Raw genomic sequence first — 12,684 nt, 5'->3', positions numbered from 1 at the left:
TCTATTATTCATTGTTGTTGTTGTTTTTTTTTTTTTTTAAAAAAACAACCTTCCTCATCTAAGGCAGAAATAAAAGTGCTATTAGAGGGGCTCAGGTCATCAGCCTCAGGGCTGGCTCACCCACAGCGCTGATGATGAAGCACTAGACATCAAGTCAGAGACCAGACTGCATCTTACATATTACATGCCAAGCCAGACAGTGTAAACAGAAGGTGCTCCAGTCAGTTTGCATATACAAATGATTAATCTGTGATTGATTTTAAGTATGATGATAGTGTCAGTTTTATAATTAGTATGATATAGGTGTAAGTGTTTTGGCTAAAACATTGGGCTTAAAAAAAAATCTGGATTTGTTTCCTATGTATCTGTTGCAGACTTTCTGCATAACCCCAGGCAAGTCACTTAACATCTCTGCTTTTAAAATTTTCACCTGTAAATGATGCTAAATAATATCTCCCTACTTCACAGTAAATATTTGAGGTCTTAGTTCATTAATGTTAGCAAAATAGTCACCTATCACAATTAAAAACTTGCCAGAAATAATAAAGAAATAAAATAAGTCTTTTTCATGATAGTTTCTGATTTACACCTTTGTTGTTAAAAATATTTCTTGCTTTTTTGAATAGCAAAACGATACCTAGGATGGGACTAACATACTGCTTTAGGAAGTAGCTGACAAAGACCAAACAGCACTTTTTTAAAAAATAAGTTTGCTAAAAATAATATAGCAGTTTGCAAAAAATGTTACCATGGGAAAAAAACCCACCCACATTAGTGTGTTTGCAGTAGTTTTAATGTTTGTACTTAACAACCAAAACAGGTTTTTCTTGAAATGAAATTTGATCACATAATTTTGACTACTGCCATGTATTTTCAGAAAACAAAAATGAAACACAATTTATTGATTTTTAAAAAAACAACTGTGGAACTATTGAAAACTTCAGAGTAGTAAACATGATTTTTGCCTTTGTTCATAGGCTCATTCACTTGTTTGCTAGAGACATATCAAGAGTGCAAAAGGCGTAGGAGCTTTAGTGTCAGAGTAAACACAAGCTCCTCCAAAGAAACCACTGTTTTCTGTAGGATGAAAACACACCTTGTAATTGTATTTGAAATATGACTTTGCCTCTTCACACATGTTTTGAAAAGCCAGCAACTCAAAGTGTGTAACTAAAGGAGATTATATGGATCTCCCTGTGAAAGTTTTATAATGATACATGCTTTTTATGCGCACTGTATTCAAGAAGCAGTTGGCGAGAGTTTTGCCTGAGCAAAGACATCAGATTCGGTCTGAAGAATAATAAACCACTGTTCCCATCAGGTGTCTCAACATTGCTTCCACCAAACTATATAAGATCCCTGACAATTTTCAGGCATAAAGGGTGACATTTTTGTGGAAAGAAGGGTCCCAGTTCTGGTTTTAACAGGTTTAAAGTAAATTTGTTTTGCTTTGGATGGAAAGTTTTTCAGTGAGTGAATTCAGAGAATATGTGTGGCTTAATGGCTGAACCCCAGGTGGCTTACCCAAATCTAGGAGAAAAGAGCGGCCCCATGGTATGGGCCCATGACCCTCAGCCAGGAATTGAATGTTTTGATGCAGTTCTGCCAGGCATTGCCCAGGTTTTGGTCAAAAGGTCTTGCAGGCCAGAGCAGTTTCCAGTTCAGGAGGCAACTGATTTTGAGGATCTAAACTCAATACATAGCTCTAGGAAATGGTAATAAGGCACAGAAGCCTCTTTGTAAAACTAACCATTAACTTCACTGCTACGCGGGGATAGTACCTACCCTGCAGCAGTGTTGTGGAAAGGAATGCATATCAAGTGCTTTGAAAGGAGTAACAAAATAAACTGCAAGCTATCCAACTGATATCGATAGGCTTGTGATTTCCTCCAGATGGGACGATGTCAAGTAGGACGCTGGGCCAAACGTAACCAGATAGACGTGGGCATGCCAGGGACCCCACTGGTGCTGGGGAGCGAGGGAGGGAGGCTGTGGTGCTCGTTGGGCACCCGGCAGAGTAACAAGGACTTGCAACCTGCTTCAGTGAACATGTTAAATCGGGGTTGAGGAGAAACAGTAGGTCAGAAAAAAACAGTCACCACTGGGTGCCCCACCGTCAGTTTGTCACAAAATTTGTAGGAGTTTATTATCTGCGAGATCTCTTCTGCTATTAAATGATGTTGTTCCATCAGCAGTTCAAAACTGTTTAGGAAGGACTGATGAATTTGTGGCACAATCCTGTAATAGAAAAACCAGGGGCTCGTCGGGGCTTTGTGTTATCATTCCCAGTACTGCAAGGGGAAAGCCAAATGCAGTGAGTGGCACAATTCCCATTCCCCAACAATAGAGCAGTTTCTCCCAGGATACCAAATCGGTGTAAGTTACATTAATTATACACCTGTGTGACATGATCCATGAAGGGCAAATTAAGACTTCTGTGCCACCTAGATCTCTTTCTGCACTAGTTTGCACTAACTTGCACCTTTGTTTCTGTTCCCTGCATTGGATTGACCTTTCGTCAGCCAGGTGCTGGTGGCTGGCCAGTAAATACGTTTAACTCATCCATTCCTTCTCCTGTTTGCTTTAGAATTACACGGACTTGGCTGGAATTCATGGGAGGTGTGATACCCCAGAAAACCTTTTGTCAAAAGGATGCCAGTTGAATTTAATTGAATTTCCCATTTCAGAAGTAGAAATTCACAGAAACAAGCCCCTAACTGCATCAACCCAGAAGAACAATTCTGATGTCACACAGATTTCTCCTCAAAAATTAACTCTCAGGCTGCGACCAGGTAAGTCACTCAGTTCATACATGCGGGGTTTTTTTTTTCAGCCAGTGTGATATACTGAAGCTTCTCAGACTGAATGGTCTAAAAAAAATCTTGATAGAATAAAGATAAAAACCCCGTGTTGAGTCCGAAATAATCTGTTGACTCATCGGATGGAAGCTAGGTTCGACTGAGTTCAAAATACTTTCAGAATTGCTGGGTACGTCATAAAAGTAAGGATCTATTTTTTTAGTTCTTCTATTCTCTTGCCATTGAGGTGGCAGTGAGAGAGTGGAAACCCCCCGACACCTCTCCAGCCCTGCTCCTCTGCCTCTCCCCCGCAGGTCTGGCAAACAGCATATCTCAGAGGCAGCATAAAATCTTGCTTTGAGGATTTACAAGGTACCAGTGACATTTATGGAAACACTCCAGACCTACTTTGGGGTCCTTGAGATGTGAATTTTTCCTGGAGAGAATTTGGAATAAAGGAACGTAAGAGACACCCAGTTAGGTCATATCATAGTGTTGGAACTGAGAATAAAACCTGTGCGTACACTCTGGTTTTCTTTAAATTTCTAAAGTACATGGTATGTCCCATAAGCGCTACCTTTAATTTTAGTTAGCTCCATGTCTAATTTTCTAAAGCTGCATAGTGCCAAAGTGATGTTCTCATATTTTTAAATTACAGCAGTCAGTTGTAAATCTATGGTTACGGCTTTACTGAAGAACAGCTTAGAAAGAACACTAGAACGGCTTTTAATTTTTCAAACCTCCTGTTTGAGATTTTAGTTGACAGAGAATTTTTTACTTTTTTTTTTTTAATTCTACTGATGATTTGAAATACTACATAATTTTCACCATATATATAAGTTTATGAACAACTTGGTGTTGCTCATAACTTCTATTTAGAAGTGCTGAAATGTATCCCATTTTCCCATGACCTTCACAGGACATGAAGAAACAATACAGATCAAGGTTCGCCAAACTGAAGATTATCCAATTGATCTCTATTACCTCATGGATCTTTCAGCCTCCATGGATGATGATCTGAATACAATCAAAGAACTGGGTTCAACTCTTTCCAAAGAAATGTCAAAACTGACAAGCAACTTCAGATTGGGGTTTGGATCTTTTGTTGAAAAACCAGTTTCACCATTTATCAAAACTACAGCTGAAGAAATAAACAACCCTTGCAGGTAGGCAGGGAATATACCTACCTCTGTTTGCATGCCAACATTAAGTCATAATACTAATCTTTAGGATAAAATTCAGTTCAGCAACCTCACTGGAACCTCTGTCCTCTTCCAGCTGTAACTGAGTCAGTTTGGGAAACAAGATTTGTTTCTTTTAGTTTTGCACTCTGATCATTATTCTGTTGAGTCTTATGTTATTTGGAGAGAGGAATCTGGGAGTGATTCTGCTTTTTAGCTTTTGCTGCTAGTTACAAATGTGCTTAATGGGTTAACAAACAGGAATGCAGAATAATTTTGTATTTTTCTTTGATTTGCTACAATATACATATATATAAGAATCTTATGACATTGCTAACCAAGCAGGTACAAACTCAAACCCAACACAGAATAGCAGTTTCATTTACCCATCAATGTTGTTTTCCTGGTTTTTTTCCCCGTAAGGTCTAGCGGTATCCCCCAAACCCGGGCCGCCCTAGCAATTTCCTAACCTACGTGGAGGAGAAGCTGTGCTCTGCAGCCTGAAGCAGGACTGCAGCAGCTTGGTGGTGCTCTCTGAATGTCATTGAGGGACTACAGAGCCTCATGTGCTTCTGAGTTTGAAAACAAGGCACAGCAGGGAGCGCAGCAAGGACCGTACGTTGTTAATTGGCTGAATTACTCTGCTCTAGGAGGCATTTCCCAGGCTTTATGCAGACCTGTTTGCATTACCCACCTCACTGGGTGCTCTATGATTCTCTGACCTTTTTCACTGGATCTATCTCAGACACAGAGATACATGACCAAAAACTAATCCAGACAGGCCTGCAAGTAGCCATTGTAGTGACTTTTCACCCCGTATTATCCATAAGCTGTCTCACTTATCTTGTAGAAGTGTACCATACGAGTGCTTACCCACCTTTGGATACAAACATGTTTTGCCACTAACAAACGATGCTGAAAAATTCAATGAAATTGTGAAAGGACAGCGAATCTCTGCTAATATAGACACTCCAGAGGGAGGATTCGATGCAATTATGCAGGCAGCTGTTTGCAAGGTAATTGAAACTTCTAGGTATAATATACAAGGTATAATATACAAGGGCATGTAATGATAGGCCAAGGGGTAATGGCTTTAAACTAAAAGAGGGTAGATTTAGATCAGATATAAGGAAGACTCTTCACTACGAGGGTGGTGAGGCACTGGAACAGGTTGCCCAGAGAAGTGGATGCCCAGTCCCTGGAAGTGTTAAGGCCAGGCTGGATGGGGCTTTGAGCAACCTGGTCTAGTGGAAGGTGTCCCTGTCCATGGCAGAGGGGTTGGAACTAAAAGGTCTTTAAGGCCCCTTCCAACCCAAACCATTCTATGATCCTATGATAATATTAATTATTCTGTATATTACCACTTTTAGTATTATAGGGTTGTATTTCAAAGAAGCAGATCATAAATTTTCAAGGTTTTTTTAATACAGTCCAAGAGCCTCATTAGTTTTGTGTGAAAATATTTTTGGCTGTATCAAGTAAAACATGCATATTGCAATATTTTAGTGTTTCTTTTTAATTGCCAGGGATAAAAAAAAAATAAATCTGCATAATTAGTGGGTCTGTTTTCTTGATTTTTTTTTTTTTTAATATTTTTTGATTAACTATATATAGAGTAGTAAGCAGATTGACATGAACATGGCCAGCCCATGTTATTAAACACAGGAATGGGAAGACAAAATGTTAGCCAAAGACAATGGAATGAACATCATCTCTTAAGAGATGTTGTGATGTTTTTGACACTCCCTTTAAAATGATTCCCTTCATTTATTTTGAGATGCCGTTCTCCAAATCTTTTGCTGCTTTCCTATATTGTGAGTGCAATACAGCCTGCTAAACTAATGTATTTTAAATGACAGGAAAAAATTGGATGGAGGAATGATTCTCTACATTTGCTGGTGTTTGTGAGTGACGCCGATTCCCATTTCGGGATGGACAGTAAACTGGCAGGGATTGTTACTCCTAATGATGGGAACTGTCATTTGGACCACAATAATGAATATTCCATGTCAACTGTTCTGGTAATTTACTATGAATTTCATACAACTCTCACATTCTGGAAATTTAAAGACTAACATGAGCAACTTAGAAAATTAATGAAAGTATACCTTTATCACTGAAATGTGTAAAAGTTGGGGAATCCAGATATTTCATGTAATCTATTTTATTTGTAATTTCACATTTCAGCAAAAAGAGAACAGTGTGTTTGTATGGAGACAGGATAGATTATAACTAGGAAAAAAGAAAGCACAAATTTTGTTCCTGCTAACCCAGAAAACACATGGAACGGGACTGACTAGTATTCCCTTCTGCAGGGAAGGCAAAATTTGCATTCATCATGTTCCCTGTAAGGGTGTGAATTCAGGAGGAGTTCAGGAATTTGTAGGACACTGTTCATGTAGGAGAACTTACCAGCTTAAAATTCAGTGTTCAAAAATACTGAGTATGTACACTACAGTGTTCAGTGTAGGACAAATACCCAGTTGCTCTGGTGCAGTGTTATTCTTTGGATTATAAATATCACAGATGCTACTGAGCCACGTGTCCCAGTATGGAGGCTGGCACTGTACTTTTCTCAGAGGGGATTCCTTAAAAACAAGGCGAGGAAATTATATATACTATCTTTTATTTGGTATACATGTAGTGCCTAATTATACTATACAGAGAATACAGTGTTAATTATGATCATTTGAATGTGTGTTTCATGGGAGATAATTAGCAACTGGACGCACATGAAAAATGGATTGATGTGGCTCTCTTCTGTTTGTTTGCAGGAGTATCCCACAATTGGACAATTAATTGACAAACTTGTGCAAAACAATATTTTATTAATTTTTGCTGTAACAAATGAGCAAGTTCATCTATATGAGGTGAGCAAACTAAAATGTTCAGTTCTCCAGTATTTGTTTTAAGGTTCACCTTTTTCACAGCTGATACGGTAATTTTAGTATTAAGGACTGAATTCTGTAAGATATTTATGTAATAAAAATAGCTAAGAAATTATGTATCAGAGAAAGGCTCTTTTACTTAGGAAGTGGTTCTTCATGTATTGATTTTGATGTTCTTAGGTAACTTTTAAATTGGATTTCAAGTTGAATCACACTAAATTTTTTTAAGTCAAGGACTGTCAAGCTAAGCATTGCTAAACTATTCAGTGTAATCATTATGATTAGCCTTTTGTATTTTATAAGGCTAGAGAAGGACAGTTGAGCCTGTTCCCACTTTTATAAGACAAGAATATATTCTGAAAAATACATTTGTCTTCATGCTCAACTCTGAGATAATGGCGTTTTTTTCAGCTGACCTGAGAGTTTTATTGATTTGTCTTTGTTTCTGTGTCTCTTTCCAATGAGACAAATAGGAAAGTAGTGGCAAGATTAAAAATACAAAACATGATGGACAAAGTCCTCTTCCCTCATGTAGCATTCCTCATGTCCACTGAAGGAAGACACTTTATTACAGGAATTTTTGACATTAGGATTCACAGAATCCTGTTCTATGAAGTAATTTCCGGCTCTATGAAGTCCTGTCATGGGAAATGGGAGCCATGAGAGAGGGGAGAGCAGAAGAGCAGTAGTTACGGATATGCAAAATCCATATTTTTTAATAAACTGAATATCATTGATACCTGCAGCTCCATCAGTCATCTGTGCAGGCACCTGTTTTCAGCCTCCACAGATACAAGCCCTCCTGAAGCTCCATGCTGCTTTCTGCCCATTGGTGTTCCAGCCATGAGCTGAGGCTGCAAGGACAGAGCTGAAAAAGGGCATTTTGTTTGCAAAGAGCTCCTTGGCTACACATCTTCCTTTTATTGCTTAACTGCTTTTTGCAGTGCATGTGAGCACAAGCCCTCAAGATACAATAAGAAAGGATATTGGCAATTCTTATTTCCTTTTCTTTCCAGTCCATCTGCTGGGAAGAAATCTTCACGTGCAAAAAGAAATTCTAGATAAGAATTCAGTGAGGATAATAAGGGGTTTTGCAGCCTATGCTTGGCTGCCTGGCCACATACCACTGCATGAAGGGGGACAAGGGGGGGATAAATTGTGCCTCTAAATTTATTCAGGTTGTTTGAGAGGGAGTCAATAAGGGCGATCCTGCTGATATAATAAGCTTGCCTTTCCAAAGGAAAAACCCTCACACATCATTCCTCATTAAAAGCCAAAAGTAAAGGAATAAGAAGAAAGGTGCTCCTCTGGTCTGATAACCACATGAAAAATAGGAAAGAAAGGGTAGGGAAAAAGGTCCTATGTTACAGCAGAGAGAGCAGATGAGTCCTTGAGGTACTCACCAGTATGATGGTTTCCTATTTCTGTCCTCTGTATAACCCAGGGAAGACTTCTCAGTGCTTCTCTGACTGGTTCCAGCTGTAGAGTTCTCTTGAGTAACACTAATACTCCAGGTGTTTGACAGAAGTTACAAGAGTCACGTCTTTCACAAACTGATTCTCAGATTACAGTCTTGACAAGGGAGGAAACACTACATCTTGGAGCACTGACTACCTGGCTTTTTTAAAGACTTTATTGAATACTGAGCTGAAGCATGAAAATTTAGATCAACAATAGTAGAAGTCAATCACTTACAAATGCAGTGGGATACTACAGTCATAGCATAGATTAGTTAAAATTTGTGCATTAAAAACCATTTACTAAATCTCATTATTGCTCAACCATTTCTTAATAGGGGCCCAATTAATGACAAGTGAATGTTTTTCACTGATTTTAATTGGAGCTGCATGAATAAGAGCTGTTCTAGGAGGTAGTTTGGAAGTATCTCTTTGATTTACAAAGCTTTATTTTGTCCAAAGAAACTTTTCTCTTACTGATGACATTATATTTTCCCTTGGAAATTGCCGGTGGTCACCCTCAGAGTTGGCCAACAGTGTTCTTATCAGGGGTTTTCTATTTCAGTATCCCTGTGTCGGTGTTATACCAGTAGGGCACCCTTTGTTCACTGGGAACACTACGCGAAGATTTATAGCTAACAAAAAATGCAAGCCATTGTTAAGCCAGCTGGGGAATGGCTTGTTCTTGTTACTTTCTTTGTTAGGGAAAAAAAAGGGCAACTATCTTCTATCTTGTAGGGTATATAGTAATCCCATTTAATATATTCTATCTGCTGCTTTCATCTTTTCAATACTGCTTTCTGCACTTATTTGAATAGCTATGGTTGTTACGGTCTGCTTTCTATCCTGTAGGTGATGTGGAAAATCAGTCAAAGCAAGTACAAAAATCATATATAAGTCTCACAGTGCAGTTTTTCCACATTACAGTATACTTTCAAGGGTATATGTAGGACCTGCAAACAGGACAATAGTGTCATGTTTTGGTCTGTGTGATTCAAATTTGTAATATAAATGTAAATAACCAGGTATCCATGCTTAAGAATGTAAAAAGAACAAAGCAAGACAATGAGAGTTATTCCTGTGTTAAGGCCACTGCTCAGGTAGCCTGGAAGAGCTGGGAGAGGACCCTAAACTGGCACTTGGGCACCACCGTTATACCACTCTTGTCTTGGTGTTTTACTTACTTCTTTTTAAAAGCCTCAGTGATGGAGATTCTGCAGTCTCCCTCAGAAAACCCTCCCAAACTTAATTATCCTTTGAGGTGGAAAGCCTCTCCCCAAATATCTCATCTCATATCTACTTGAACTCAGCACCTAATTATATCAGTCCCCAAAACTGACCATTGCTATTTATAATTCAGTTCTTAGGGACAAGCGTACATTAAAATGACTGTGAGGACTTAGAAAGCACCTCTTTAAATAGACTGAATAGATTCCGTTAGTATTAAGTGCAGTGTTCAGACTGTCAGATATATATTCTATATTTCTAGCCCTGTATAATCCGCAACAATTTAGCCCAAAATAATTCAGGCATTTAATATGCTTGATCCTCTTCAACTGAATTTTCAGTTTATCCACTTAGAGGTATGTGTATTATTATCTAACACACAAATATTACGGATTGCACAAGCACAGAATACGTATGCTTGTAACATAGCTGGTGTTAGTTTTGATCCTTCCATGCAACCAAACAGCTACTGCACAGCAATCTAAAAGAGGGGGAAGGTTTAGGTCTGATGCTCTCCCTGACCACAAGAACTTTAAAAACTGTCACGTGGAAACATTTATGACACCACTCAAAATTAAAGGCAAGAGAGGGAAGGAAGTTCCTCACACTGAGCCCTAATAATTTGAGATTATTTATAAAAAGGATTTTTTTCCCCCCAAAGAGGTCTTTTAAAATATATTCACATATATGTGAATATATATATATGTCTAACTTTTTGCATCATTAGTCTCAGCTGAGTCTTACCAAAGCAGCAGGGAATGTTTTTATTCTATAAAAGCTATTCATTTAAAAAACATCTGTGAATATTGCAATAATAATGATATTTTGACAAACTGTGTAAAGCCTATTTTGGTATATAAGAAAACAGCAGTCTTTAAGGTTTCATGGAGCAGTTATTATTATTGTTTATATTATATGTTTTCAAGCAGAATTAGTTAAAATTTATTCAAATTTGAATGAGGGGAAAGAATCCCTCTTTCATCACGACTAAGCAGCACTGCTGTTGAAACAGAAACTGCTCTTTTTTGAACAAATTATTGCTTTTTATATCACAGGAGAATACAGCTTGAAAATTGGGGTTTTCAGACTGCATTTCACTGCTGAAAATTGAACTAAAAATACTCAGTCTCCACACTTCTACAGAATTTCAGATTATTTTTATAAATTTGGCATGACACTCTATTTATGATGAAAATTCTTCTATCATTTACACTGCTACAAAATTAGACAAAACCCCACTGAACTCAAATATATAATTGTCAAATTTCACTAACATGAATCAGAGTACCTCTATAAAAAGGCAGTTTACCTTTTAATGAATATTTTCTAAAAGACTAAATTCCATCACATTCTTTGGATGTTTTATGATAGTAGCACTCCAAAAGCATCAGTCTGCCTCATCGTGTTAATGGTTAGACAGCAATATTTGCTAAAAGGTAGGGTTTAACCAATGGACTAGAGATACACACTTAGACTAGGCTTGCAACGTCATCCTTGTATCACCATGCAGAAAATTTTTGTTCAAAGAGGAAAGATAAAACGAAGTCTTCAGAACAGTATATCCCTGCTGTTTGTTTTGCATGCCACAGGTTAAAGGGTGCTATACTTTAAATTCCAGGTTTATCATCTCCCAAAAGGTCCACGTGTAATGCAGGGTTTCAATATTCGAAGAATCCTTGAGAGAGCACTAATCACAGGAAGAGTCAGGAATGCAAAGTCACCAGCTGTAACATAAAATGCAGTTAATCCCACTGATTTACAATAGCACTTTAGGAATCTCATGAATGATAAGTATTCCATACATAACATATAAAGTAATCACAGGGCTTCTGGAGATATAAAGTATAAGAGGGACATAAGGGTATCAAATTATCCATGTTTATCAGTAGCTCTCTGGAATATTTTTAATTAAAATAACAGCATTGATATGATAAATTGCAAAGGAAAATGAATGCTACGATGTGTGTTTTTAATGACGAACACTTATTATTTTCCAAAAGCATGGGTACAAGCAAGAGAAGTTCATGTAGTTAATAATCAGGCAAGATAAATTTTACTTGAGCATATTTAAAATCTAGCTGCTAGATGTCATGTTAGTGTCACATTGCAATTTAATGCAAAAAGAAAAGAAAACTTACCACTGAAATCAGTTGTTAAATTGGCACTATATTATTAACAGAAAGTCAACGTACAATCAATCATAGCCACAGACCACTGGGATACATGTGGGGTGTTACATCAATAATAAACCAGCAGCAGTTTTTTAAGGGCCTTTGTTCAAAGTTCTTGTAGCCCTTAGTTTAAACGTCTTAACTTCTGTGCCCTCACTAATCAGAATTCAAGATGCTCAGTTGCTTGCAAAGATAAAAAAGTGACTGCTGTTATTGAACGTAGGGTCCAAGACTCTCAAATAGTACAGCAACAGTAGAGCAGCTGAATCTGGTTTTGGTTATTTTTATTAAAGAAAACCACAACTGTTGATAGAATATATCTTCCTTCTAAATTTAAAAAATTATAGCTGAAAAATACTATAGTATCAAACTTCCAAGCACACAGAGGTGATTTAGCAAGATGTGTCCCATTAGTTTTCAGTGAAACACTTCTCCATAGGACTTTTTCAATAGGACGTGTGTCATTGAGTCTGCAAGGGTCCTTGACAACGTCACTATTTTTTATTTTAGTTGGCTCCAATATATTTTATTATTTTCCAGATGGTAGCTCCTTGTCACCTACCTTGTCACTTAGCCTTATTTTTTATGCTTTAAATTTTTCTTAATATATTTTCAGAGCTATGCAAAGCTTATTCCTGGAGCTACTGTTGGCCGACTACAGAAGGATTCTGGAAATATCCTCCAGTTGATCATTGCTGCATATCAGGTAAGGTGGTTATAATTTTTTTCTATGCATGTCTATATTTTAAAAATTAGCTTGCAATTTGGTGAAAACAAGTGTCTTCATTCTTTTTCTGCACTGATTACAAGAACATCATTTTTTTTTATGCTTAGGTGCTGACCTTAACAGGAAAAGCTTTGTTTACTCTGAGGATTAAGTGAGCACAGAAACAGTAGTTTTATTTATAATTTATGCTTATTCATCTCTAGTGAAATGAACTCTAGAACTGTATAGAACTATA

The 12,684-nt window shown here is 37.5% G+C and overlaps 1 protein-coding gene across 1 annotated transcript in view; it reads left to right on the top strand.

Annotated features, from left to right (window-relative positions):
• ITGB6 (integrin, beta 6) overlaps positions 1 to 12,684 on the top strand; it is a 49,233-nt gene that overhangs the window by 17,264 nt on the left and 19,285 nt on the right. Inside the window, exons 5-10 of the mRNA XM_009325379.1 lie at positions 2,588 to 2,792; positions 3,718 to 3,964; positions 4,830 to 4,995; positions 5,839 to 6,000; positions 6,754 to 6,849; positions 12,339 to 12,428. Of these exons, the coding sequence (XP_009323654.1) occupies positions 2,588 to 2,792; positions 3,718 to 3,964; positions 4,830 to 4,995; positions 5,839 to 6,000; positions 6,754 to 6,849; positions 12,339 to 12,428 (966 nt within the window). The remainder of the gene's footprint in view (positions 1 to 2,587; positions 2,793 to 3,717; positions 3,965 to 4,829; positions 4,996 to 5,838; positions 6,001 to 6,753; positions 6,850 to 12,338; positions 12,429 to 12,684) is intronic.

This window comes from Pygoscelis adeliae, unplaced genomic scaffold, assembly GCF_000699105.1.
Source record: "Pygoscelis adeliae isolate BGI_AS28 unplaced genomic scaffold, ASM69910v1 Scaffold106, whole genome shotgun sequence".
Taxonomy (NCBI): domain Eukaryota; kingdom Metazoa; phylum Chordata; class Aves; order Sphenisciformes; family Spheniscidae; genus Pygoscelis; species Pygoscelis adeliae.
The sequence above is the reverse complement of the archived record's forward strand: the minus strand, read 5'-3'. Positions and strand labels throughout refer to the sequence as shown.